Source organism: Hyperoodon ampullatus, assembly GCF_949752795.1.
Source record: "Hyperoodon ampullatus genome assembly, chromosome: 2".
NCBI classification, from domain to species: Eukaryota; Metazoa; Chordata; class Mammalia; order Artiodactyla; family Ziphiidae; genus Hyperoodon; species Hyperoodon ampullatus.
The window spans coordinates 348,174-373,971 of record NC_136915.1 but is presented as its reverse complement, the minus strand read 5'-3'; the positions used below and the strand labels follow the sequence as shown (position 1 = coordinate 373,971).

The window sequence follows — 25,798 nt, the reverse complement described above, 5'->3', positions numbered from 1 at the left end:
CAGCCCCCTCCCAGCCTAGGTGGGAGAGGGTGTGGGGTAGAAGCTAGGGCCATTCCAGTCCTAGACACAAGCCCTCAGCCGAGACCACGGGGCGGCCTGCTGTGCTGCACACCTGCCCTCTGTGCCGCTGGGCTGCCCTCTCCAACCCTTGTCCTCCAGTGGCCTGCCTGGCACTTGTTGGGACACTGGGGTCCTTGGTGTGTGTCTGGTCTCTGGGCCACCGCTGCACCGGCTTCTGGTTCCGGGCTGGCTGCACATCCTGCTGGCCCCTGTGGGGCACAGGCCCTTGCGTCACTGGGGTCCCCAATCCGGGGCAAGGTCAGTTTCTATACCCAACACTTCCTGGCGGATGTGGACAGCCTCAGAATGGCCTGGTTCGTTTGGCATGGCTCCCGCCCTCTCTCCAAGCCCTCCTACTGGCCTCCATCACCTCATGGGACCCTCTCCCTCGGGGCACAGTCCTGGGGTCCTGCCCAGCAGAGGCGAGCAATAGTTTTTCAGCCTCCTGACAGGGCTGACGCCTGGGGGGTCTGATAAGGACTCTGTGGCATCCAGGGCGTGGCAGGCGGGCCAGTGGAGGCCGGGCACTCTCCAGGTGCCAGCACACCTGGCCACCTGTCTGTCTGTGGCCCCAGTGTTCCAGCACAGCACCTCCCCCACCTACCATGCCCTCCCCTCCCACCTGCACACTGCCCAGGAGAGCCCCTTGACCCCGAGCCAGTCCCAGTGGGCAGGTGGGCCCAGCTCACAGCAGGCAGGTGGAGGAGAGAGGGCTCTGCGTCGCCCTCCATCCCCCACCGCGTGGGGCACTGCCCACTTCCACCCCTGGAAGGAGGCGGGAGGCTCTGGGACCACCCACAGGGGAAGGACCCCTCCCTCAGTCCCTTCTCCTGGCTCTGGGCAGCCCCTGGGGCCAAGTGAGCGACCTCAGGGGAGACAGCCAGGTGTTCCAGGACCTGCCTGCCACACCCCTTGGCCCCTCCGTCCCCAGGCCAGATCTCCTGTCCTGCCAACCCCTCCCCCCCACCTCTGGGTCCCTTGACTGCCCCACTCCCACGTATGGGAAAGGGGTCCCCAGCCCTGGCCCAGCCCCCTGCTGAGGCTGTGAGTCAGGTGTCGAGAGCGCGTTCTGCTGACGCAGCGCGGAAAGTCCTCGCGGGTGGCTTGCGTGGGACAAGCTCCCGGAACGTCATTGCGGGGGCAGCGGGGTGAGGCGAGCGGGTGGGGGATTCCTGCCCCGCGGGGGGCGGGGACGGTGGGACTCGCCCAGCCCAGTGGAGGGACTGGGAGAGTGAGGCCAGGCCCGTGGGGGGCCGGGAGGGGGTTCTGTCCAGGGAGCTCAGCGCTCCGGAAGGGCCCCGGGAAGCAACTGCCACCCGAGCCGTCACCTCCCTCCACGCTGGCCGCCTGTCAGCAGAGAGGCCTCTGCCCCACCAGGCCTGCCCGGACCCTGGTCACCCACCCCCACCCCCCCCCGCTGCATCTGCTCACTCTCCTCTCCCTCCTTGCTGGACTCACCTCCCTCCCCAGCTGGGATCCCAGAGCAGGGAGGGGCTCGCTTAGGGGCCAAGGCTGGAGGCTCCGCTGGGGTACCCAGGCCCGGTGTGCACAGGCTGCCACCAGGCACTTTGGTAGGGGAGGCCTGAGCAGGTCCAGGCTGGGGGGAGGGAGACCCCCCCCCAGGGCGGCAGGAGGCGCAGGGGACTCAAGGGTGCCCATGTGCGGGGTATGGAGGGTGCCGGTGCGTGGGGAACGGAGGGTGCTGGTGCTGTGAGGGGCTCCCCCCCCACTCAGCCCAGCTTCCTGGAATGGGGGCAGATATGTGCCCACCTGGGTCACCAAGCCCAAGAGGGACCCCAAGATGAGACTCTGCCCACGCTAGCTCCAGACCCCTCGCTGTTCCCCACGGGAAACCCCCCCCCAACCAGAGGGGCTCTCCAGCTGCTCCGGAAAACCACAACTCCTCCCCCTGGGGTCGGAATCCAGTGTCTGTTCAGTCTCCGATAAGGGCCTAGAAGCCATCCTTTGTTCCCAGAAGTGCTTCCGCCGCAGCCACACCGCCTCACCTGGCTGGAAAATGCCCCTGACCCTCCCTCTACTGAGATCTGGACTCAGCCATTGTGAGACACGGCCCCTCCCCAAGCGGACAGAGAGACCCCTGGGGGGCATAGGGAGGGAACCCACCCTCGCAGAACTGGATGCCAGCCCCTCCCAGCCCCAGTCCTAGGGCAGCTTCAGGGGACCTTCCAAGGGCAGGTGGTCCCTGGCTGCCCCCAGGTGCTGGGATGCGAACCCATAGATCAGATAGGTCCATGGTGCTAAGTCTGGCCATTCAAGGGCCCTGACCAGGACCTGGGGCCATCAGTCCTCCCCCCCGTCCCCCCCCCACGGTTTCAGCAGCAGGGCCACTCCTCCAGCAGCTGGGCTGAGCTCCCACCCCGCTGTGGTTTGCAGGGCCTTGGAGCCCCCCCAACTTCCCACCAAGAAGTAGCCATGCCTAGGTAGAGAGGCAGACATCTTCGCAGGACGCTTTGGGGCTGAGGTGCTTTCCAGAGACAGTGATTCGGGCCATGGCTGTTCCAGACCCCTCTTTCTGGAGACACGTTCCAGGGAAGAGGGGTTTGAGGGGGGTCCTCTGAGTCCTCAGGGCTCCGTGGGCTCTTTGGCCAGGGCAGAACCCTGACTGCCAGGCGCTGAGGGCCTCCAGTGGGGGCTGCAGGGATGGTGGGGGTCCCTGGGTGGTGCTGGGTCAAAGCAGGTAGACAAGGGGGAGGGGAGGCAGAGGCCCTCAGCTTTCACCTTGGATTACAAGCTCCAGCCGCAGTGCTGGGCAGCCCCGTCCCAGGCACTAGGAGTGCCCCCCTCCCACCCCCACTTCGCCCCCCCCGACCTCCCCGCTGCTGAGGCTGCTCCTCAAGCTGCTGCAGGGGGCCCAGCACATCATTTGAATATTGGGGCGCACCTTGTACCTCCAGATGCCCAGGTGCCCCATAGCCGACAACACTCCAGACTCAGTTCCCTGCCCGCCTCTCCCTGGCAGCCCTCACAGTTCTGGCAAGGACACTTTGCAGCCCGACTGTGGGCTGCGTGGGGCTAGGAGAGGGTCCAGATGGGGGTGTGAGGGTGTGGCCATCACCCCTGGGGATGAATGAGTAGGAAGGAAACCTCATTTATTGAACTCCAGGCTCTCGGGGTACCAGGCGCCCAAGAGCATCAGACAGTCCAGGGCTTTGGGGGAGCCCGGGGACGGAGGCCCAGTCAGGACGTGCACTTCTTAGCCCATCACGGCCCCTGTGGCCCACTGCACCCACTCAGGGCCCAGGGATGACGGAGGCGGCAGGGACAGCTGCTCCCCGAGGATCGGGTCGCCTCCGTGGACACCGCCTTGACCAGCAGGGGAACAGTCCCGCCGAGGCTGGAGGAGAGCTGGAAGGTCCTGGGGCAACACTGCTGCCACCACGGGCCACATCATGAGCCACAGGACAGCGTGGGCAGAGGCCCCGTGGGCAGGATGTGAGGAGGGGGTGGGAGATGCCTCAGAGATGAGACATGGGGTATAGAGGCCCCTCGGGCGAGTTAAGGGGGTGACCCCAAGGTGACCCCGAGGTGACATGGCTGTGTAGTGTCCTGGATGCCAGCAAGGAAAGTGGTCCTGACCCTGAAGACACAGGCGTGGGTTTTACAAAAACCTCGGTGTGCTCCACCCACCCAGGAGGCCACCTCTCCCTGATGGAGACTGGTCTTTGGGCACAGAGCTGGCCAGCAGGCTGCAGAGGATGCAGTGCTGAGCTTGACCCCTCATGGAGAGACCACCAGACACACTGGGAGGGGGCTCAGTGTTCCCGGACCCCAGTCACCCAGTGACAAGTGTGCTCCTGGCCTGGGGACCCCACACTCCGGGCCACAGCAGCAGGATGACGAGGGGGTGCAGTGGTGGTGGGAGGGTGGGTGGGCTGTGAGTGACAGGGCAGGTGAGTCCTGGCCTGGGCCGCGCACTGGCTCTGTGGCCTGGGAGGACTGACTCTACCTCGCTGAGCCCCGCTTTCCATCTGGCTCTTCTCTCCCTGGCTCCCTGGCTGCACACCTCCAGTGGGCTGGCCGGAGGCTCGGCCGTCAGTGCCTGCCGCCCTCTAGCGGTGCTGTGGCCGTTGCATCCCTGGGAAAGGAGTGGGGGGGCAGCGGGGGAGGACAGGTCGTTGCCCCTCAGGTCCCACCAGCACGCCAATGCGGGGCACAGCAGGGGTCCCGGCGGCCCCTCCCACCTTGGTGGAGCCCGCTGAGGTACTGAGCGAGGGTGCGCAGGGCAGGAGGAGGGCATGTGACTTGGCGGTGGCCGTTTGGAGAGGTGAGGGCAGGGCACGTGAAAGGGAGTGCGGGGGGGATGGTGTGACAGCTGGGGTGGGCCTAGGGATGGCGCTGCCCAGACCCTGGGGTCTGGGCTGGGGGTGGGGTGGGGAGAGCCAGGGTGGAGAGGGGATTATGGCTGCCCCAGGACGCTTGGTGGCAGGGGTGTGGACACGAGAGGCCCTGAATCTCCTAGTAGCCTCGAGGCTGGGCCCACAGGGCCCACAGGGACCTGCTGGCTCGGCACTTCCCTCAGGGCGCTGTCCTGCCACGACCATACGCCCGTCACCCACAGCCTGGGTCCTCCCGGCCTCTGCGGGGCTCTGCCTGCTGTAGAGTCCGGCGCCGCAGGTGGAGGAGAGCTCAGGGCGCTGGTGCTCCGAAGGCCCAGAGAGGAGCTGAGCCTGGGCAGGGCGGGGACCGCAGCTCGGAGGAACGTGCTGGGTGTGAGGAAGCCTTCCTATGGGAATCGAGAGGGGTCCGTGAGGCTCTAGACCCTTGACTGGGGGACACTGGGCGCCTTTCCTGGGGACCACCGACCCAGGCAGTAGAGGTCAGGGGGGTTGTGAGATTGCAGGGCGGGTGGACGAGAGCCGTAGGTGATGGGGCCCAGGAACTGGAAGCAGCCCACGGTGGGCAGAGTCAGGGGCGCGGGGGGCCTCATCTCCCTTTCCTGCCGGGCAGACACCCCCATCCCTCGACCCTCGTGTCCCCCCAAGCACGGGCCCCAGCAGTGGAGTAGCGGCTCACGGGGCGCAGGGAGGCTGCCGGAGGGGGTCTCGGGGCCCGGTGTGCGGGGAACCCGCGGACCAGATGCAGAGGTCGCATTTGAAACAAAGCAGCTTTTATAGGTCCCCGCGAGGGCGCCGGTGGCCCGCCCGCTAGGAGCCGAGGTGGCCCGCGTTCTTGCGTTCCTCCTCCGACGACCCCGGGGAAGGCTCCCGCGCCGGCTCCCCGCCGCCCACTCGCGGCCGCCCGCCGCCCGGGGCCTCGGGGTCCCCGCCCTGGGCGCCGTCGGGGCCGGGGGTCGGAGGCCGGGGGCGCCGCTGTGCGGAGGTGGGCGGCCCGGGCGCGCCGCTGGGGCCCCGGCGTGGCGCGGGCCTGCGCGCGCCCGGCCTGCCGGCGGCGCGGAGAGCGGGGGGCGCGGCGGGCGCGGCATCGCAGGCGGGCCGGGGCGGCGGCGGCCGCGACGGCGGGCGGGGGACGCTGCGGGAGCCCCCCGGGCGCGGCCACAGGTCTGCCTCGCCGTTGTGCAGGAGCACGAAGCGGCGCTGGGACAGCAGCGGCAGCATCTTCTGGCTGCGCAGGCTCTTCTGGAAGGTCTCGAGTGCCAGGTCTGGGGAGGAGCTGGGGGTGAGCCCGGCTGGGGCGGAGGAGGCGTGGGGGGAAGGGAGGGACGGGCACCCAGCCTCTCCGGCATCGCGTTCCCGGGGCTGGAGTTTACGGGGGTGAGGGGTGGGACCGGGCTTGGGGTGAGGTGTGGGCGGGCATCACCTTGGCTGGGAGGTGGGGGCATGAGCAGAGGGTGGGGTTGCCATGCAGCCTTTCAGGTGCTGGAGAGCTAGGTTTGTGGATCTCTGAACTTGGGGAGAGGGTGGGCAGGCAGAGGGGTCGGTTTGAGGGTCCTGGGGGCTGGGTAGGGGCCTCACCCAGGGTCTCCATGACCACGCCGGGAATCACCTCTTTCAGGACTTCACAGTTGGTGTGCAGGGCGGGGTTGGAGTTCATCTCCAGCAGCCACACCTGGGCCCAACACTGCTCAGCATCCCTCTCCACCTACCACTTGGCCAGCAGCAGGCTGAGGCCCTTGTCCCCATTAAGCCAGGTGACCGGGCAGGTCACTTCTTTTCCATGGCCTCACTCCCCCATTTGCCCAAGGAGCTAAGACTCTGAGGGTCTGAGAGTCTGGCCTTGGGGGCTGCCCCAGCTGCAGGAAGAGCGAAGCCTTGTGGACACACCACCCCCAGGACTAGAGAGGGTGCATAACTGCCTGCTCCAGGGGCCCGCCTGAGTGGTCAGGGTGTGCACAGAGGGCCCCTGCCTGCTGCACCTGCCTGCTGGGCACCTCCCCCCGCCCCGCCCCCCGGGACGCCTCAGCAGCACCTTGAAGTTTTCATCGATCAAGAAGTCACAGCCAATGAGGTCAAAGTAGCCCAGCTTGCACTTGAGCTTGGATTTGACAGACAGGAAGCAGTGGGCCATGATCTGCTGCATCCGCTTCTGTGGGTGGGGCGGGGGAGGGGGGGGTGGAGACAGGACGTCACCTGTGGGCCCTGATTACACCCTCCAGGCCTGAACAGCCACAGCCCCATCCCTCACCTGCGCACCCACCAGTGCCCGCACTTTCACATTCTCAGGGTCACAGGCTCACAGCCAGAAACTCCTTCACTCTCATTTTACTCATTTCACAAACGTGTGGACCTCCTATCGCGTGGCAGGTACTGGGGTCGAGAGTAGACAGAGCTTACGAGGAGTCTCTGCCCTTGAGCAGCTCACTCATAGGAGAGAAAGAGAGACAACCGTTGTGATGTGTAAATCATTATGCACTCTGCACAGCACATGAAGCCACACATGCTGATGGAGAAGATGAAGCAGGGTGAGAGGTGGGACGTTCTGGGTGGTGTGGAAAGGGGTCTGATCTGGGTGGGCCAGAGAGTGAGCAATGGGTGAAGACTGCAGGGGAGAGCTGTGGGGTGGGGATGGGACACCTGGGTAGAGCAACGGCTGTAAGTGGGAGCGTGCCCAAGGTGTTGGAGGAACAGAGTGAGGCTGCTGTGGCTCGAGTGAGCTAGGAGAGCAGTGGGAGATGAGACCAGAGTGGCAGCAGTCACATCTCGGGGGCATGGGAAGACATTGCCTTTCACCCTGAGGTCAGAGCTGTTGGAAGGTGGAGCACAGGAGGGCATATCTGACCTGTGCCCTAATAGGGTCCTCTGGATGCTATGCTGAGAGAGACTGAAGGGCCCTGTTGCAAAGATCCAGGTGAGAAATGTGGGTGGCTTGTGTAAGCCGAGGTGGTGGGATGGATGCTGGGTCTGTGTTGGGGTAGAGCCAACCTGGCTGACTGAAGGAAGGATGGTGAGTCGTGGAAACAGGAATGCAGGGTTATCCCTAGGTGTTTGGTCTGAGACTCTGGAAGGATGGAGCCCCCACCAACGGAGAGGGAGAGGAGGCCCATGGAGTCTGAGACATCTGTGAGCTTACAGATGGGGTGCTGATAGGCCATGGTTCAAGTTCAGGGGAGAGGTCAGGGCCGGATGTTTCATGTGGAGTCTTGAGCACATAGATGGAATTTAAACTCAGGCGATGTCTGATAAAGACAGAGTAGATACCAGTGGGTACAGCAGATAAAGAATAGAGCCAGGCTGAGCCCTGGGCCTCCTGAGCAGCGGTGTGGAGCTGAGGGGCCAGCACAGGGGGCGGGGGTGGTGGTGGACACGGTCCTGGAAGCCATGGGGAGTGAGGAGCTGTGTCCAAAGTTGGCTGACAGGTCAGGGAGAAGAGGCTGGACTGACCCCTGGGTTTGACAGCATAGACGTCACTCCAGCGAGCATTTCAGCAAAACAACAGGGAGAAGCTTTGCTGAGCAGGTTCAAGAGAGACAACATAAAAACAGCCCAAACTGGCCAAATTTGTCAGAATTAACCTTCTCAAAATGCAATTAACCAAAGGCGTCCAGCAACCTGAAGAGTGTGTACTCAAGTAAAATCTTGAATCTTGGTAAGAACAGCAAGCTTTGTAGCATTTTAACTTGCCCTGGTTTTATCCCTGGCATCCCAGCTCAGTGCCTTGAAAAAAGCCTGTGTTCTCGGTACTGCAGAGAGCAGAATAGACCTGTCTGGCAAAGAACTGGAGTCACTTGTTGTGATGTGTCTGATGGTTCCATGGCAGACCTCACTTGAACTAAAGGAAAATACAAGAACAATGTCTTACCAAATAGAGAATGCCAGTGAAGAGACAGAAATTATAAAAGGGAGCTGAATAGAAATTCTGGAGCTGAAAATTATAGGAACTGAAATAAAAAATCACTACAGGGGTTCAACAGTCCATTGGAGTTGTTCAAAGGTAGGTCAATTGAGACTATCCAGTCTAAGGAACAGAAAGTCAAAGGAATGAAGAAAAATAAAGCTACAGAGACCTGTGGGACACCGTCAAGCAGACCAAAATGCATAAGGAGATCCAGAAAGAGCAGAGGAAGAGTCAGGAAGAACATCTAAAGAAATAATGGCAGTTGGACTTCTCAAATTTGATGAAAAGTAATCTACACGTTCAGGAAGGCCAGTGAGCTTCAAGTAGGATAAACTCAAAAAGATCCACCACATCATAAGCAAACTTTCAAAAGACAAACAGAGGATGTTGAAATCAGCAAAGAGAAGTGACTCATCATGAAGGCTCCTCGATAAGACCAACAACCAATTTCTCATTAAAAACCATGGAAATGTCCATCAACGGATGAATGGATAAAGAAGATGTGGCACATATATACAATGGAATATTACTCAGCCGTAAAAAGACATGAAATTGAGTTATTTGTAGTGAGGTGGATGGACCTACAGTCTGTCATACAGAGTGAAGTAAGTCAGAAAGAGAAAAACAAATACTGTATGCTAACGCATATATATGGAATCTAAAAAAAGGTGGTACTGATGAACTTAGTGGCAGGGCAGGAATAAAGACGCAGACATAGAGAATGGACTTGAGGACATGGGGTCGGGGGAAGGGGAAGCTGGGGCGAAGTGAGAGAGTGGCACGGACATATATACACTACCAAATGTAAAACAGATAGCTAGTGGGAAGCAGCAGCATAGCACAGGCAGATCAGCTCGGTGCTTTGTGACGACCTAGACGGGTGGGATAGGGAGGGTGGGAGGGAGGCTCAAGAGGGAGGGGATATGGGGATATATGTATGCATATGGCTGATTCACTTTGTTGTACAACAGAAACTAACACAGCATTGTGAAACAGTTATACTCCAATAAAGATGTATTAAAAAACAAAACAAACAAACAAACAAAAAAACCCATGGAGTCCAGAAGGCAGTGGGATGACAAATGCAAAACGCTGAAAGGAAAAAAAACCAAAATAAAACCGTCAACCAAGAGTTGTATATATAGCAAAATCATCCTTCAAAAATGAAAAAGAGGGCTTCCCTGGTGGCACAGTGGTTGAGAGTCCGCCTGCCGATGCAGGGGACGCAGGTTCATGCCCCAGTCCGGGAGGATCCCGCGTGCCGCGGAGCGGCTGGGCCCATGGGCCGTGGCTGCTGGGCCTGCATGTCCGGAGCCTGTGCTCCGTGGCGGGAGAGGCCACAGCAGTGAGAGGTCTGCGTACCGCAAAAAAAAAAGAAAAAAAAGAAATTAAGACAGTCCCAAATTTAAAAAACATAGATTAGGGCCTCCCCGGTGGCACAATGGTTAAGAATCCGCCTGCCAATGCAGGGGACATGGGTTTGGGCCCCAGTTCGGGGAGATCCCATATGCTGCGGAGTAACTAAGCCCATGTGCCACAACAACTGAGCCTGTGCTCTAGAGCCTGTGAGCCACAACTACTAAGCCTGCGTGCCACAACTACTGAAGCCCGTGCACCTAGAGCCTGTGCTCTGCAACAAGAGAAGCCACTGCAGTGAGAAGCCTACTCGCTGCAATGAAGAGTAGCCCCTGCTCGCTGCCCGCACGCAGCAACGAAGACCCAATGCAGCCAAGATAAATAAATAAAATAAATAAATTTATATTTAAAACCCCCCATAGATTATCAAGATTATCATTAGTAGAACTTCCCTACAGTCCTTCAGGCTGAAATGAAAGGACGCTAGACAATAATTCAAATTCACATGAAGAAATCAAGAGCACCCATGAAGTAACTACACAGTTAAATATAAAAGACAGTACACATTCATTTTTTGGTAATTGCTTTTTTTCCCTTCTAATTTAAAAGACAATTGTGTAAAGCAATAATTACAAATCTGTGTTGATGGACACACAATTTATAGAGTTGTAATTTGTGACAGTAACAGCATAAAGGGAGAGACAGAGCTATATAGGAACAATTAAAAAATACTATTGAAATTAACTTAGTATTAATCCAAACTAGATCATTATAAATTAAGATGTTAATGGTAATCCCAAGGGCAGCTGCTAAGAGAATAACTCAAAAATATATAGTAAAAGAAATGACACTAGAAATGGTACACTAGAAAATATTTAACACAAAAGGAGGCAGTAATGGTGGAATTGAGAAACAAAATGATATAAGACATATAACCAAAGCAATCTTGAAAAAGAAAAACGGAGCTGGAGGAATCAGGCTCCTAGACTTCAGACTATACTACAAACCTACAGTAATCAAGACAGTATGGAACTGGCACAAAAACAGAAATATAGATCCATGGAACAGGATAGAAAGCCCAGAGATAAACCCATGCACATATGGTCACCTTATCTTTGATAAAGGAGGCAAGAGAATACAATGGAGAAAAGACAGCCTCTTCAATTAGTGGTGCTGGGAAAACTGGAGAGCTACATGCAAAAGAATGAAATTAGAACACTCCCTAACACCATACACAAAAATAAACTCAAAATGGATTAGAGGCCTAAATGTAAGACTGGACACTATAAAACTCTTAGAGGAAAACATAGGAAGAACACTCTTTGACGTAAATCACAGCAAGATCTTTGTTGATCCACCTCCTAGAGTAATGGAAATAAAACCAAAAATAAAGAAATGGGACCTAATGAAACTTAAAAGCTTTTGCAAAGCAAAGGAAACTACAAATAAGACTAAAAGACAACCCTCAGAATGGGAGAAAATATTTGCAAATGAATTAATGGACAAAGGATTTATCTCCAAAATATATAAACAGCTCATGTAGCTCAATATTTAAAAAACAAACAACCCAATCAAAAAATGGGCAGAAGGGGCTTCCCTGGTGGCACAGTGGTTGAGAGTCCGCCTGCCGATGCAGGGGACACGGGTTCGTGCCCCGGTCCAGGACGATCCCACATGCCATGGAGTGGCTGGGCCTGTGAGCCATGGACACTGAGCCTGCGTGTCCGGAGCCTGTGCTCCGCAACGGGAGAGGCCACAACAGTGAGAGGCCCGCGTAACGCAAAAAAAAAAAAACGGGCAGAAGACCTAAATAGACATTTCTCCAAAGAAGACATGCAGATGGCCAAGAAGCACATGAAAAGCTGCTCAACATCACTAATTATTAGAGAAACGCAAATCAAAACTACAACGACGTATCGCCTCACACCAGTTAGAATGGGCATCATCAGAAAATCTACAGGGCTTCCCTGGTGGCGCAGTGGTTGAGAATCTGCCTGCTAATGCAGGGGGTGAGGGTTCGAGCCCTGGTCTGGGAGGATCCCACATGCCGCAGAGCAACTAGGCCTGTGAGCCATAACTACTGAGCCTGCCCATCTGGAGCCTGTGCTCTGCAACAAGAGAGGCCAAGATAGTGAGAGGCCCGCGCACCACGATGAAGAGTGGCCCCCGCTTGCCACAACTAGAGAAAGCCCTCGCACAGAAACGAAGACCCAAGACAGCAAAAATAAATAAATAAATTAATAAACTCCTACCCCCAACATCTTCTAAAAAAAAAAAAAAAGAAAATCTACAAACAACAAATGCTGGAGAGGGTGTGAAGAAAAGGGAACCCTCTTGCACTGTTGTGGGAATATAAATTGATACAGCCACTATGGAGAACAGTATGAAGGTTCCTTAAAAAACTAAAAATAGAATTACCATATGACCCAGCAATCCCACTACTGGGATACCCAGAGAAAACCATAATTCAAAAAGACACATGCACTCCAATGTTCATTGCAGCACTATTTACAATAGCCAGGTCATGGAAGCAACCTAAATGCCCATTAACAAATGAATGGATAAAGAAGATGTGGTACATATATACAATGGAGTATTACTCAGCCATAAGAAAGAACGAAATTGGGTCATTTGTAGAGACGTGGATGGACCTAGAGACTGTCATACAGAGTGAAGTAAATCAGAAAGAGAAAAACAAATATTGTATATTAATGCATATATGTGGCACCTAGAAAAATGGTACAGATGAACCTGTTTGCAGGGCAGAAATAGAGACACAGATGTAGAGAACAAACGTATGGACACCAAGGGGGGAAAGTGGCAGGGGTGGTGGTGGTGTGATGAATTGGGAGATTGGAATTGACATGTATACACTAATATGTATAAAATGGATAACTAATAAGAACCTGCTGTATAAAAAATACATAAAATTCAAAACTTCAAAAAAAAAGAAAACAAATAGCAAAATAGCAGATGTAAATCCTAACTTATCAGTAATTATATTAAATATAAATGGAGTAAGCTTTCCAATTAAAATATGGAGATTGTCAGGATGCATTCCCCTCCCCCCCATACGCTATCTATGAGACTCACTTTAGATTCAAAGACACAGATAGGTTGAAAGTAAAAGGATAAAAAAAAGATATATAACCACTGGTGGTGCAGTGGTTAAGAATCCGCCTGCTAATGCAGGGGACACAGTCTTGAGCCCTGGTCTGGGAAGATCCCACAAGCCGCGGAGCAACTAAGCTCATGCGCCACAACTACTGAGCCTGAGCTCTAGAGCCCCTGAGCCACAACTACTGAGCCTGCATGCCATGACTACTGAAGCCCACGTGCCTAGAGCCCATGCTCTGCAACAAGAGAAGCCACTGCAATGAGAAGTCTGCGCACGGCAACGAAGAGTAGCCCCCGCATGCTGCAACTAGAGAAAACCCATGCACAGCAATGAAGACCGAACACGGCCAAAAATAAATAAATAAATAAAATTTAAAAATATATATATATATCAGGCAAACAGTAACCAAAAGAGAGCTAGAATGTCTATACTGATAGCAGATAAAATAGAGTTTAAGACAAAAATTGAGGACATTAAGAAAAAAGAGGACATTTTCTAATAAGTCAAGAATATGTAATAATTATAAACATACATATACTTAACAACAGAGCCTAAAATTGCATGAAGCAAAAACTGACAGAATTGAAAAGAGAAATAGACAATTCAGTAATAATAGTTGGAGACTTCAGTATCCCATTTTCAATGATAGAACAACTAGACAAAAGATCAACAAGTAAATAGAAGACTTGAACAACACTATAAACCAACTAGACCTAAAAGACATCTATAGAACACTCCACCCAACAGCGGAATACACATTATTTTCAAGTGTGCATGGAACATTTTTCAGGATAGACAATGCGTTAGAACATAAAACAAGTTTCAATACTTTTTTTTTTTTTTTTTTTGCGGTACGTGGGCCTCTCACTGTTGTGGCCTCTCCCGTTGCAGAGCACAGGCTCCAGACACGCAGGCTCAGCAGCCATGGCTCAAGGGCCCAGCCGCTCCGTGGCAAGTGGGATCTTCCCGGACCAGGGCACAAACCTGTGTCCCCTGCATCGGCAGGTGGACTCTTAACCACTGCGTCACCAGGGAAGCCCCCAATACTTTTTAAAGGGTTGAAATCATACAAAGTATGTTTTCTGACCACAATGGAATGAAATTAGAAATCAACAAGAGAAAGAAAATTAGAACATTCACAAATATGTGGAAATTAACACACTCTTAATCAACAAATGAAAACAGAACACACAAAATCTTATGGGATGCGGTGAAAACGGCGCCCACAGGGAAATTTATGGCTGTAAACACCTACATTAAACAGGAAGAAAGATCTCAAATCAAATCAATAACCCAAACTTCAACCTTAAGAAACCAGAAGAAAAAAAACCAAAAACAAACAAAAAACCCAAATCAAACCAAACCAAAACTAAACCCAAAGCAAGAAGAAGGAGGGAAATAACAAAGATTAGAGTGGACATTAATGGAATAGAGAATAGAAAGCAACAGAGAAAATCAATGAAACCAAAAACTAGCTCTTTGCAAAGATCAACAAAACTGACAAACCTTTAGCTAAATTGACCAAGATAAAGGGGAGAAAAGACTCAAATTACTAAAATCAAGAAAGAAAGACTTAAATAGAGATGAAAATGATTATGAAAACGATTATAATTGTTCATAAAATACCATGAGTACCTGTATTCGAAACAAATTAGACAACTGAGGAGAAATAGAGAAATTCCTAGAAAGACAAACTAATAAGCCTGACCCAAGAAGGAATAGATAATCTGAATAACCTCTAATAAATAAAGGTTGAGTTAGTAATAATAATAAAAATAACAATTCTTCCCACAAAGGAAAAGTCCACAATAAGGTAGCCTCACTGGTGAATTCTTCCAAATATTTAAAGAATTAACACTAACCCTTCACACACTCTCCAAAAATAGAAGAGAAGGGAACACGTCCAAAACCAGACAGACAGACAAGCAAATAATGCTGTGGACCATATTACTTATGAGGGTAGACACATAAATCCTCAGTGAAGTACTAGCAAACCCAATCCAGCAGCATATTTAAAGGACAATATGCTATATCTGAGTGAGATTTATCCCGGAAATGCAAGAGTGATTCAACACATGATAATCAATTTATGTAATACAGCACATTAAGAGAATGAAGCTACAGCAACCAAAACAGTGTAGCGCTGGCTTAAGGATAGATATACACACCAATGAAATAGAATTGAGAGTCCAGAAATAAACACATACATATCTGGTCAATTGATTTTCAAAAATGCGCCAAGAACAGTCTCTCTGACAAATGGTCCTGGGACAACAGGATAGCCAAATGCAAAAGGCTGAAGTTGGACCCTTACCTCACACCATACACAATAATTAACTCAAAACGAGCTAAAACTATAAAACTTTTAGAAGAAAACATAGATGTAAATCTTTACAACCTTGGATTTGGCAATGGATTCTTAGATATGACATCAAAGCATGAATAACCAAAGAAAAAATTGATAAATTGGACTTCATAAAAATCTATGCAAAAAAGGACATTATGGGGAATTCCCTGGCAGTCTAGTGGTTAGGACTCTGCACTTCCATTGCAGGGGGTTCAATCCCTGGTAGGGGAACTAAAACCCCTCAAGCCGAGGGGCACGGCCAAAACAAAACAAAACAAAACAAACAAAGGACATTATCAAGAAAGTGAAAAGAGAACTCACAGAATGGGAGAAACTATTTGCAAATCACACATCTGATAAGGGTCTAGCATTCAGAATATATAAAGAGCTCTACAGCCTAAGAAGGAAGAGTGAACAAAGGATCTAAACAGAAGTTTTTCTAAAGAAGATACAAAAATGGCCGACAAATACGTAAAAAGATGCTCAATATCATTATCATTAGGAAAATGCAAATCAACTCCACAATGAGATACCACTTTACACCCACTGGATGACTATTAAACAAAAAAAGAAAAATACCAAGTGTTGGCAAGGATATAGAGAAATTGGAACCATCATACATTGCTGGTGGGAATGGGAAACCTTGTAGCTACTGTGGAAAATGGTTTGGCAGTTCCTCAGAAAGTTCAGCATGAGTTACCCTACGACCATGCAATTCCCTTCCTAGACCTATACCCAAGAGAATTGAAAATATCTGTTCATGTACGTGAATATTCATAGCAGCGTTACTCATAATAGACAAAAAGTAAAAACAACCCAAACGTCTATCAACTAACGAATGTTTATCCACATAAATCATGGTCCATTTACACAATGAAATAGTTTTCAGTCATAAAAAGAAACGAAGGGAATCTTGAAAATGTTATGCTCAGCGAAAGAAGCCTGGAAAACCCACATATTGTGTGATCCCATTGACATGAAATGTCCAGAACAGGGAAATGCAAGGGGACGGCAAGTGGATTAGCAGTTGCCAGGGGCTGGGCAGGGGGCAGTGGGTACCGAGTTTCTTTCTGCGGAGGTGACAGTGTTCTGGAATTAGAGAGTGGTGGTCATCCTGCAACTCTGAGAATCCACTAAAAACCACTGAACTGTACTTTCACGGTGTGACTTTTGTGTCGTGTGAAGGATGTTTCAGAAAGAGGGAGAGGAGACGGTCCCTGGAACCCACCGCAGCGCGCACGCGCAACGGCAGCCCCGCCCAGGGACAGACGTGCCTGGGGCCCAGAGCCCCCTGCCTTCAGGCCCTCCGGTCCTGACCCCTGGCCCCTCCCAACGCCGGTGGGCGGGGCGCGCACGCACCGTGAAGGTGGTGAAGACCCAGTCCCGGGGGAGGCACTTGGCCTTGTGGAACTTGTCGTTGATGTAGCGGTTAAGGTGCTCCATGCTCCACACCGTGTCGTCCTTGAGCAGCAGGTACAGGGGGCTCTTCTTCTGCATGAACTGGGAGGCAGGGCAGCGCCTGGAGGCCCTGCCCCCACGGGGGGCCCCGACAAGGGCCTCACCCCGACGCGGCCACCAGAGACCCCACAGGGGTCCCGCTCCTCCAGGACACTGAGCCCCTCCCCCAGCACCTCCTGCCCGAGAAGTACCCCCAGATCCTCCCGGAGGGCCACCGCCCATACACCTCCCATTGAGACCCTTCCATGGAGACCTCTGCCCACAGCATCCCTGCACTGAGGTCCTCACGGAGGCCCTTGCCCTTGGCTCCCACCCCTGCTGGGCCTGATCCACACCCAGAGGGAGAGCTGGGGGTCGGGGCCACGGCGCTCAGTCTTTTCACCAGGATGCCCAGCTGAGGCTGAAGGTGAGAAGCAGTGCTGGCTGCAGGCAGGGGCAGCCCAGGCCACCTCGGGGTCTGGGCCATGTCACAGTTGGATTCTTTTCCCATTCTTGAGCAGTGATTTTTGTCCAAGGCTGCAGGGAGGGCCCTCACCTGTGGGGGGCATTTACCTGGTTGGTTAAATGGCCACCGAGGTCGCTGGAATGGGGATCGTAAAGGCCGAGGGTGAGGCGAGCGTAGCCGTGACCGAAGAAGACCATGAAGGGCATGGCGCAGGCGATGAGCAGGTAGGAGCGCACGTCGAACTTCTTCCCATCCAGCAGCAGCGGGTTCTGGATGTACCTGGGGAGGCGTGGTTAGCCTGGCCCCTGCCCCCACCTGGGCCTGCCAGTTCCTCAGCACCCCTGCCACCTGTCTCAGCTGTGAGCTGTGGGTCCCCTACCCTGGCTGGGCGCAGTGTCCACTGGTCAGGGGACATTTCCGAGCCTGAACGCGTCAGGGAATTGGGAAGGAGGGCCTGGCCCCTAGAGCTCAGCCCACTGGTGTGTGTCTGGGGCGCCCCAGGGTGCAGCCCTCGCTAGAAGCGTGGGAGGCAGAAGCAGACTGGGCCCTATGGGCTGGGAAGACTGCCTGGAGGAGGAGGGAGGGGTGACCTTGGGCCTTGAAGGGCAGGTGGCTTTGGAGAGGCAGGGAGGGGACATCCCAGTGGAGAGAGCTGTGGGTCTAGAGACCCAGCGGCTGGGAGCAGCTGCTTGGGGCGGCAGACAGCAGTTGTGGCAGGAGTGCGGTCCGCGTTGGCAGACAGGGAAGTCCGAGGGGACCTTTCTCAGGCTAGACGGTGCCCCCTGGTGTGAGGCTGAGGGTCTGGACCCTTCCCAGAGGCAGAGGGAGCAAGGCAGGGTGGTCAGCTCTGCCTGTGGGCCTGAAGGCTGCAGCTGGATGGGTGGGGGATGGGGAGAGGCCGGGCTTCCTGCAGGTCAGAGGGCGCAGGACCCAGGCTGGGGCACAAGCTGACCAAGCCCTTCCTGCCCCACACCATCCAGGAGCCTCCTGTGTTTGGGGGTGGGGGGAGGGAGGGTATATCCTCTGAGACCCTGACTGGATGTGAAAACTCCACCTCTTCTGGCTACACAGGGGCCCAGCTGGGGGCACCGCAGCCTTCCACCGCCAAGGACTCATCTCTGGGCCCCGCGACGCCCACGAGCCTCACAGGCACCAGCGGGCCTGTGTCAGCCCCACCCGGCCGACGCCCCTCGGGGTGCAAGCGCGCAAAACCTCTGCACGACCCGCGCCTGAGGCGCCCGGAAGGGCATCTTGCGGTAGATGGGGTCGTCCTCGATGCTCTGGGTCTTGGCTTGGAGGGCGGCGACTTCCTCCTGGTTCCGGAGCAGAAAGATGCCTTTGCCCTGGTTGGAGGCGGTGGGCTTGCAGATCCACATCTGGGTTTCTGCGGAGAGAGCTACCCGAGCCAGGGAGCCTGCCTCGCCCCGCCCATCCCCGCCAAAGCCCCGCCTTGGCCCCAGCCCCGCCCTGACCGCTCCCAGCCACGGCCCCGCCCCTGCAGGCTTTGGCCTCCACTAAGGTCCGGCCATGAGCCTCCCCAGCATTGCCTCAGCACCAGCCCTGACTTCACCCACCCTGGCTCCACCTTTCCACTCCCTGACCACGCCCCAACTCGGCCTTGCCAGGGCCTTGGCCCCGCCCTAATCACGCTCCCACCTTGGTCCAGCCCTGCACCGGTCTCCCCAGAGCGGGCCTGGCGTCCAGGGGCCTCTCACCATCAAAGAGGGTGAAGAAAGCCTCTCTCTCGTCCCTGATGTCCAGACGGTAGGTCTCTGGGAAAAAGTCTTCCACTTTCAGGACCCTGGGGAAGCAGGGAGGTGGGGAAGACACTGGGAGGGTTGTCCCCCTCCCCCAGCTTGGCCGGCCATTCTGGGAGCCTGACCTGGGGTAGGCTGGAGGGAGAGTGTCTGCTAGGAAGCTGGGCTGGGCTCCGGGCACTCCTGCCCCCTTTGGTTTCCTCTGAAACACCCCCCACCCCCGGCCCCCAGCCGTTTCCTCTGCAGAACCGTTGCACCTTCTGTTCGCTGGCCAGGAGCACGCTCTTCCGGCTCGGCACACCTGGCCTCTCTGCAGGCTGCCTCACCCACCTCCCAACCCCTCCCACCTCCCTGCTCTTCCCCCTGCTGCTCTCGGGCCTTTGGGAGTGGTCAGTTCAGAGCTGGGTCTCCAGGCCAGGGCAGTGCCCAGCCTGCAATGAGCGGTCGGCATGGATCCCCTGGCCTGGGATGCCCTTTAACCCCTTTCACCGACCACGAGGCCATCCTTCAGTTTAGGGCAGAATGGCTGGGGGCATCTACCTCTGGGGCCCAAGGCGTCCTGGGCCGCTCCACATGAGCTCTTCTGGGGCGGGTGTCGTGTCCTTTCCAGATCTGTACCCCAGGAGGACACAGGCCCTGGCCTGAGTGGCTGCTCAGTGTGTGGAGAATGGATGGAGGGCGTTGAGAGGTGGGGAGTGGTGGGGGGGCTTGGCGGTAGACTGGTGGTGTGTGGATAAGTGGATTGTGGATGGAAGTAGGTGGATGGGCAAATGGTCTGGTGGGTAGACGGATGCCTGGAGGGGGTTGCACCAGAACTGCTGGCAGAATTGGGTGGTGTTGTGGATGACCAGGTAGTGGGTGGCTGCCTGCCTGGTGGGGGGTGGACGGGGGAGGCAGATGGTAGGTGGTTGTTTGGATGGGCGGGCAGACGTGTGAATGGCCGGGCAGTGAGTGGAAGAGGAGTGGGCACAGCGAGTGGGTCGGGCACGGCTCTAGGTGGGGGGGGGGGGGGCAGGCCAAGGGGCAGGAATAGGTGTGCAGTGGACGGCACTGGGTGTGGTAGGCAGTGGTGACTGAATGCAGGACACCAGTGGGCGGCTCTGTGGCGAGCGTGTGAGGACCGCTGGGGGGCCGTGGGCTGGGTGGCTGGAATGGTGGCCGGTACTGTGGGTGGAGACAGATGGGTGATACGCGGCTGGGTCAGTGGGAAGGCGGGTAGGCGGACGGACTTGGTGGAGGGCGGTCAGGAGCAGCGACTGACGCATCGGGTGCGGGGTGCGCCGCCGGGGTGGGGGGTCAGGGCATCCTCACTTGGCCTGCGCGCAGGGGGCCGGCTTGCTGGTCTTGCTGAGGACCCGCGCGTGCTCCCTCAGGGCGCTGAGAAGCCCGATCTTGGTGGTGAGGAGCTGGTTGTTGGGGAGCTGGTACAGCAGCTGCTCGCCTGGCGCGACAGAGCTCGGGCAGCGTGCGACCGCGCATGCGCGCGTGGAGGGCCGCCCGCTGAGCCCGGCCCCGCCCCTACCTTCCCGGAAGCTGCAGTAGGTGTCCCTGCACTTGACCTCGCACCACTTGAGCTTGTAGTCTTCCCGCCGGCTGTCCTGGATGCGCTGCCAGCCCTTGCTTTTGCAGTAGGAGCTGATTCTGCAGGGGCGAGGGGCGGCGGTGACCTGGGGGCCGCGGGGCTGTGGGCCGCGGAGCGAGGCTGGGCCGGGGTCTGCAGGCGGTGGGGCTGGACCCAGCCTGAGGCCCCACTCACACTGAGGCCCCGTTGGTGCCTCCGATGTAGAAGAAGGGGCCCTGCCCGGTGCCGGGCGGCTGCTTCTCCCCCTCCAGCGGGTGCTTCTCCAGGAGGGCGGCCCGGGGCCTGGCAGTGTCAGCGTCGTCCAGCTCTGCGGGCAGAGTGGGTGGTCAGAGGCTCTGGCCCAGCTGGTGGCTTTTCTGCCCCTCCCTGGGCCCTGCCCGAGCCCACCTGCATCTTGGTCCAGCTGGCTTAGCTGACGTAGGAGCCCATCCTCTCCGTGGCTCCCCCTTGATCTCTCATGGGCCCAGCCTGTGAACGAGGTGGGGTCAGACAGGGGGCGTCCACTCAGAAGCTGACCGGAGCCCCTGGGCAGTCCCCCCAGCCGTCTCGGCCCATCTCAGCCCAGTCTCAGGCGCAATCAGAGGGCCTCCTAGGAGAAAGGGGGCAGGGGCTTTGTGTGGGGCAGAGGCTGAGGTGTGAGGCTGGAGCTGGGGGCAGACATGATGCAGGGACATGCCCAGAGGGCGGGGGTCACGATGTCCATCATAACGTCATGGGTGACCCACAGCAGTGAGGGGAGACCCCTCTCTGCCCGTTCAGACCCCGACTCTGCTGTCCTCTGCCCTACTCGGCTGGCCCAGATCCCACACCCGGCACATGGTTTCCTGCTGGCCCCTCTCCCAGGGCATGGCTGTGTGGGCCCCCCGTGAGAAGGCCTTCCTGGGGATGGGGTGCCTGTCCCTGGGGAGGCCCTGGCTGCATTCACCTGTTGCCCGGGGGCGGCTCCGCTGGACCCCTGCCATCCTTGACCGCTTGCCTCTCTTTGTGCCAACCTGGGTCCGAGGAGGCGGTCCCTGGCGGTGGAGGAAGTGGGTGTGGCTGCGGGCCGCAGATGCTGGGGCACTGGGGCGGGGGCACCTCTGGGAAGACGCGGCCCCCACCCCTCTGCGGGCCCTTCGGGCAGCCCGTGGTCCTAGCCCTTGAACTGGGCATGCAGTCAGGCCCACCCTGCCCGGGGAGGGGTGCCGCCCAGCGTCCTGGATTTGGGCTTCCTCTTGTGGGTGGCTCCCGTCTCTGTGGTGACTGTGGGGCCTGCAGGGACTATCCATCTGGTGTCGGCATCTCCGCGCTTGGCCTCCCTGCAGGCTGTAAGGAGGGCTGCTGTCAGGCCTGCGGGGTGAGCAGGCCCCTCCCAGAGTCAGGGCGGAGCCGTGAGGAGGCCCTGCCTCGAGGATGATGCCTCCCTAGGGCTCCTTTCCTGTGTGGCTAATTCGGGAACATTTTAGGGAATTTTAGCCATTCCTTGACAGGTCCTTCCCAGTTTGGGGGCTGCTTGGGAGGCTAGGATTTTCCGAAAGATTGAAGAAACACAAGCAGTGGAAAGGCCAGTACCCTGGGAGCTGGCAGGCAGAGAGGGGCTCCTGCATCTGCATACCAGGAGCTGGCAGATTGCCCTCCAAAGAGGACAGTCGCTTTGCAAACAAACCAGCTGGTCACCCAAAAGATGCTGGCCAAGACCTTTGTCCCCACTTAGGACAGAAGAGGGTAAACTGGGAACAGCTGTCAACACGGTTACAGGGCGTGGGCGTGGGGCGGGGCACGGGGAGGGTCTCACCCCCCTGCCAAGGGCCTGGGTGTGGGCTGGGCGCGGGGTGGGGGTGGGGTCTCACCCCCCTGCCAAGGGTGGGCCGAGCCAGGAGGAAGACCTGGAGTCTCCTCCCCAGCCCTGCCCCACCCAGAACGGGAGGGCTCCTCTGTGGCGGCTGGACCCCGTCCAGCATGACTTTGGGGATAGGAGCCTGCTGAGCACAGGGAGGGTGCGTGTGCGCGTGTGCGTGCGTCTCCGCGTTGCCTGGGAGACCCGCACCTTGCTGGGGATGGGGGCCCCCAAGGAGGATGACGGTCAGTACTCTCCCCCAGCACTCCCACGTGAGTGGCCACTGAGTCAACAGACATCTGACGGAGGCCCCCAGGTAGGTCAACACCCAGAGACAGAGAAACAGGGCCCTGCGAGGAGGGGGCGGGGTGTGGGGGTGGTGGCGGAGCCCGAGGCAGGGGACGCAGCCCTGGGAATACGCTGGGGCAGGACCAAGAGTCCTCACCCGAGAAGAGGGCTGGACGGTTAGAACAAAGTGACAGACAAGGTGGACGAGCTCATGGAAATACGCGGTACAGCCTTGTGAGAAGTTCAAGGCAAGGAAGTGTGCTGGAAAGGAGAATGTAAAGAAGGAAAGGCACCCAGCGGGAGCCCGGGGAGACATCTCAGAGCCGGAGGCAAGGCTCCTGTGACCCGCCCAGCATGGTGGGAGGTCTCTAGACCCCCCCCCCTCAGGGAATTCCCGAGATGAGCGGGACCTGGGAGAGGAAGCGGGGGCTGTGGTGTGGATCAGCTCTGTGCCTCGGTTTCCCCACCTGCAGAGTGGGCTGGGAGTACCAGTGGCCTGTGTGACACATGCACACAGCTGCCTGGTCACCCATGTTGGAGGAGGTCCTGTGTGACGACGGTGAGGCTGGAGAGGGCAGGGCGGTGACCCGCCTGCAAGGAGCGTTACTGGGGGTTACAGTGTGAATGTGGGGGGTGGGAGGGAGCCCCTGGCCCCCACAGCCCAGCGAAGGGTAACTTCTGCGGGGTAACCCGGACCCAGCAGCGGGCGCTCCCGGAAACGGGAGCCGGGAGGTGGGCGCGGAGTTGCCGGGTTTCAGAACAAGCCTTGTAAGCCTGTGCCTCTGTTTGCCTGTCTTAACTCTGTATATCTTATTTCTTCCACGAAGAATTAAACAGGCCATGAATGACCATTTCTTGTCATTCAAGTTAACAAAAATTAAGAAAAAAAATTCCTACCCTGGGCGTGCTCGCGTGTGGTGGCGAACGCGGTGCCCCGGGCTGTAGGACATGGTGGCCTGCGGGGCTGCGGGGGTGGGGGGTCAGGGGTCAGAGCCTTTGCCGAGCAATTGCCTTTCTCAGAGTCTCTCTGAAGGACTAATTCTAAATAGAAAGCTTTGTGTTGAAAGGTGTTCCTGAACTGTTATCTATGGTGGTGAAGCTCGGGTTGCAGTGGCCCTGCCACGGGGGTGGGGGGGTGATGGCACCAGGCCCTCCTCGAGGACTGCAGGGTGGGGTCGGTGGAAACAACTTTATTACGAATTTTTAAATCAACTTTTTACCTGGTCAGGTAAAAAGACTGGCGGGAAATGGCGCTCCGGTGTGATGAATGGAAGACCCTTGTGAACCTGAAGGAAACATCCAAGAAAACGCGATGACACCCGTGTCCTGCCAGGTCCTTCCTCCAGATACACGTTCGGTGATGTGGGGTGCTCAGGAGGTGCTGACATTGCTCGTCGGGCTGGTGCCTTCTGGCCAGGGCTGAGCTGTCTGCGGGGACGTGGGTCCCCGCAGATTTTAGGAGGCCGTCCCTTCTGGGGGTCAGTCCTGGGAGACAGACCTGGTCCTGAGCAAAGGAGCTGGTCCTGAGGGGCCGCCACGCCCGGAGGCCTGCCCTGCTCAGCCCGGCCTGGTGGGTCTCTGCCCAGCCAGGCACCCCTCCGCTCCCCTCGCTTGCCTCCCTCATGCTCCTGGGCAGAGTCCCGAGAGGACCCACAGAGCTCCTGGGGCCGGGGGGCTGGGCAGGGCAAGGGACGGCAGGCCCCGGCCCTCAGGGCCAGCCAGGACCCCCGCTGGTGGCCCGCCTGCCCCTCTTACCTGCTCGACAAGGTGGTGTGAGCCCTGTGCCAGGGGAACAACAGTGGTGACCAGGCAACTGTCTCCTAGCAACCATGACCCAGTGGCCCAGAGGTGAGCAGGTGGATGGGGAAGGGCAGGAGGCCGGGCACCAGGGGGAGCGGCCAAGGCTGGAGGAGGGGTGGCACATGGGCACAGCCCCCACCTGGGCCCTCCGTCCTCCCGGGACCTTCCTGAGCCTTCTCAGGATCCCCAGATCTGTGCCAGGACCCCAGACCTGACCCATTATGTTTTTGTGCTCAGTGTGCTTTACCTGCGCTATTTCATCTCCCCTTACCACGGCCTCTTTACAGAACAGAAAGTGGGCACTCAGCAAACACATGCCTCCCCAAGGGGTTGAGAGGGGCTCACACCCAGGCCTGGGAGGCCAGGCCTGTGGGAGGGCCGCTGGCTGCCCTGCAGGCCCCCTGCCTCTGTCCTCCAGGGTGTCTCTCCTTAGGGAGCCTTCACTTGCTTCTTGTAGGGTGGATGGTGGCCCCCGTGCCATGTGTGTCCACGTCCTAAGGCCCAGAAAGTGCGGTGTGACCTTACTTGGAAAAACTTGCAGTTGTGATTATCTGATGGGCCCCAAATCCAGCGACCAGTGGCCTCGGGAGAGGGAGGGAGCTCGGAGGAGACACAGAGGGGAGAAGCCAGCTGAAGACGCGGCAGCGGCCGGAGGGATGCGGCCACAAGCTCCCGGACGCCTGGAGCCCCAGAGGCCGGGAGAGGCAGGAAGGACCCGCCCCAGAGCCTCCGGAGGGAGCTGGTGGCCTCCAGGACCGTGAGAGAATACATTTCCATTGTTTCAAGCCACCGAGTTTGTGTAATTTGCTGTGGCCGCCCCAGAAAATTAATGCACCCCTTAAGCGCCCCCTCACTTTGAGGGTCCCAGGTGGCATTCCCCACTGTGGGGAGGCCTCCCTGACCCTGCTCAGAGGCTGACGCACTCCCACCTGTGTGCCTGCCTGCGCCAGGTGTTGGGGGCCTGCAGGGCTCCGTTCTGCTGGACTGTGGTCTGATACCCCTTTGCCCGAGGGTAGCTGTCGGTTAGTCTGGAGGGGCGGAGAGCTCCTCCGGCCAAGTCCTGGACTGAGGGGCAGGCAGCCTGACCTCAGGGGCTGGTGGCCCCCTGCCTGGGCCTGCTGGGTGCAGCAGCCGGGGGCGGGCAGTGGGGCCCCTGGTCACCTGCAGGCCACTTGTCTTCCCCTTGGTCTGAGCACAGACTTTCAGAACCCCCAGGTTGTCCTCCCCCGGAGCCCGCGCCCCACTCCGCATCCCTTCTAGAGGCCCAGACCCCTAGGAGCTGGGTCAGCCCACCACCCTGCTGCCCTATGACTCCCCATGGGTTCTGGGGAGGTGGCCCGCTGCCCACATGGTGACAGCGAGAGCTCAAACTCAAAAACTGCCGCATAACCCAAAAAGCTGGTGTGGGTGCCAGCCCGGGGGCAGCCTTTCCCACGATGGCCTGGGACTGGGCCATCAGGCGCATCTACAGCCCCGAGCAAGGCAGCCAATCGTTAACCGGCCAGCCCCGCAGGGCAG

At 57.1% G+C, this 25,798-nt stretch overlaps 1 protein-coding gene across 1 annotated transcript; it reads right to left on the bottom strand.

The window, feature by feature from the left end:
* Positions 1-5,177: 5,177 nt before the first annotated feature.
* TTLL10 (tubulin tyrosine ligase like 10) lies at positions 5,178-25,057 on the bottom strand (the record flags this gene model as incomplete). The annotated part of the gene is made up of 19 exons (XM_079698101.1): positions 5,178-5,680; positions 5,994-6,087; positions 6,448-6,564; positions 16,494-16,634; positions 17,145-17,316; positions 18,250-18,421; positions 18,753-18,838; positions 19,335-19,406; positions 20,106-20,235; positions 20,317-20,435; positions 20,551-20,683; positions 20,764-20,844; positions 21,302-21,705; positions 22,403-22,542; positions 22,948-23,071; positions 23,378-23,436; positions 23,701-24,230; positions 24,315-24,384; positions 24,806-25,057. 19 exons carry the CDS (start codon positions 25,055-25,057, stop codon positions 5,226-5,228), a joined length of 3,351 nt encoding a protein of 1,116 aa, XP_079554227.1. The 3' UTR covers positions 5,178-5,225.
* Positions 25,058-25,798: the final 741 nt, after the last annotated feature.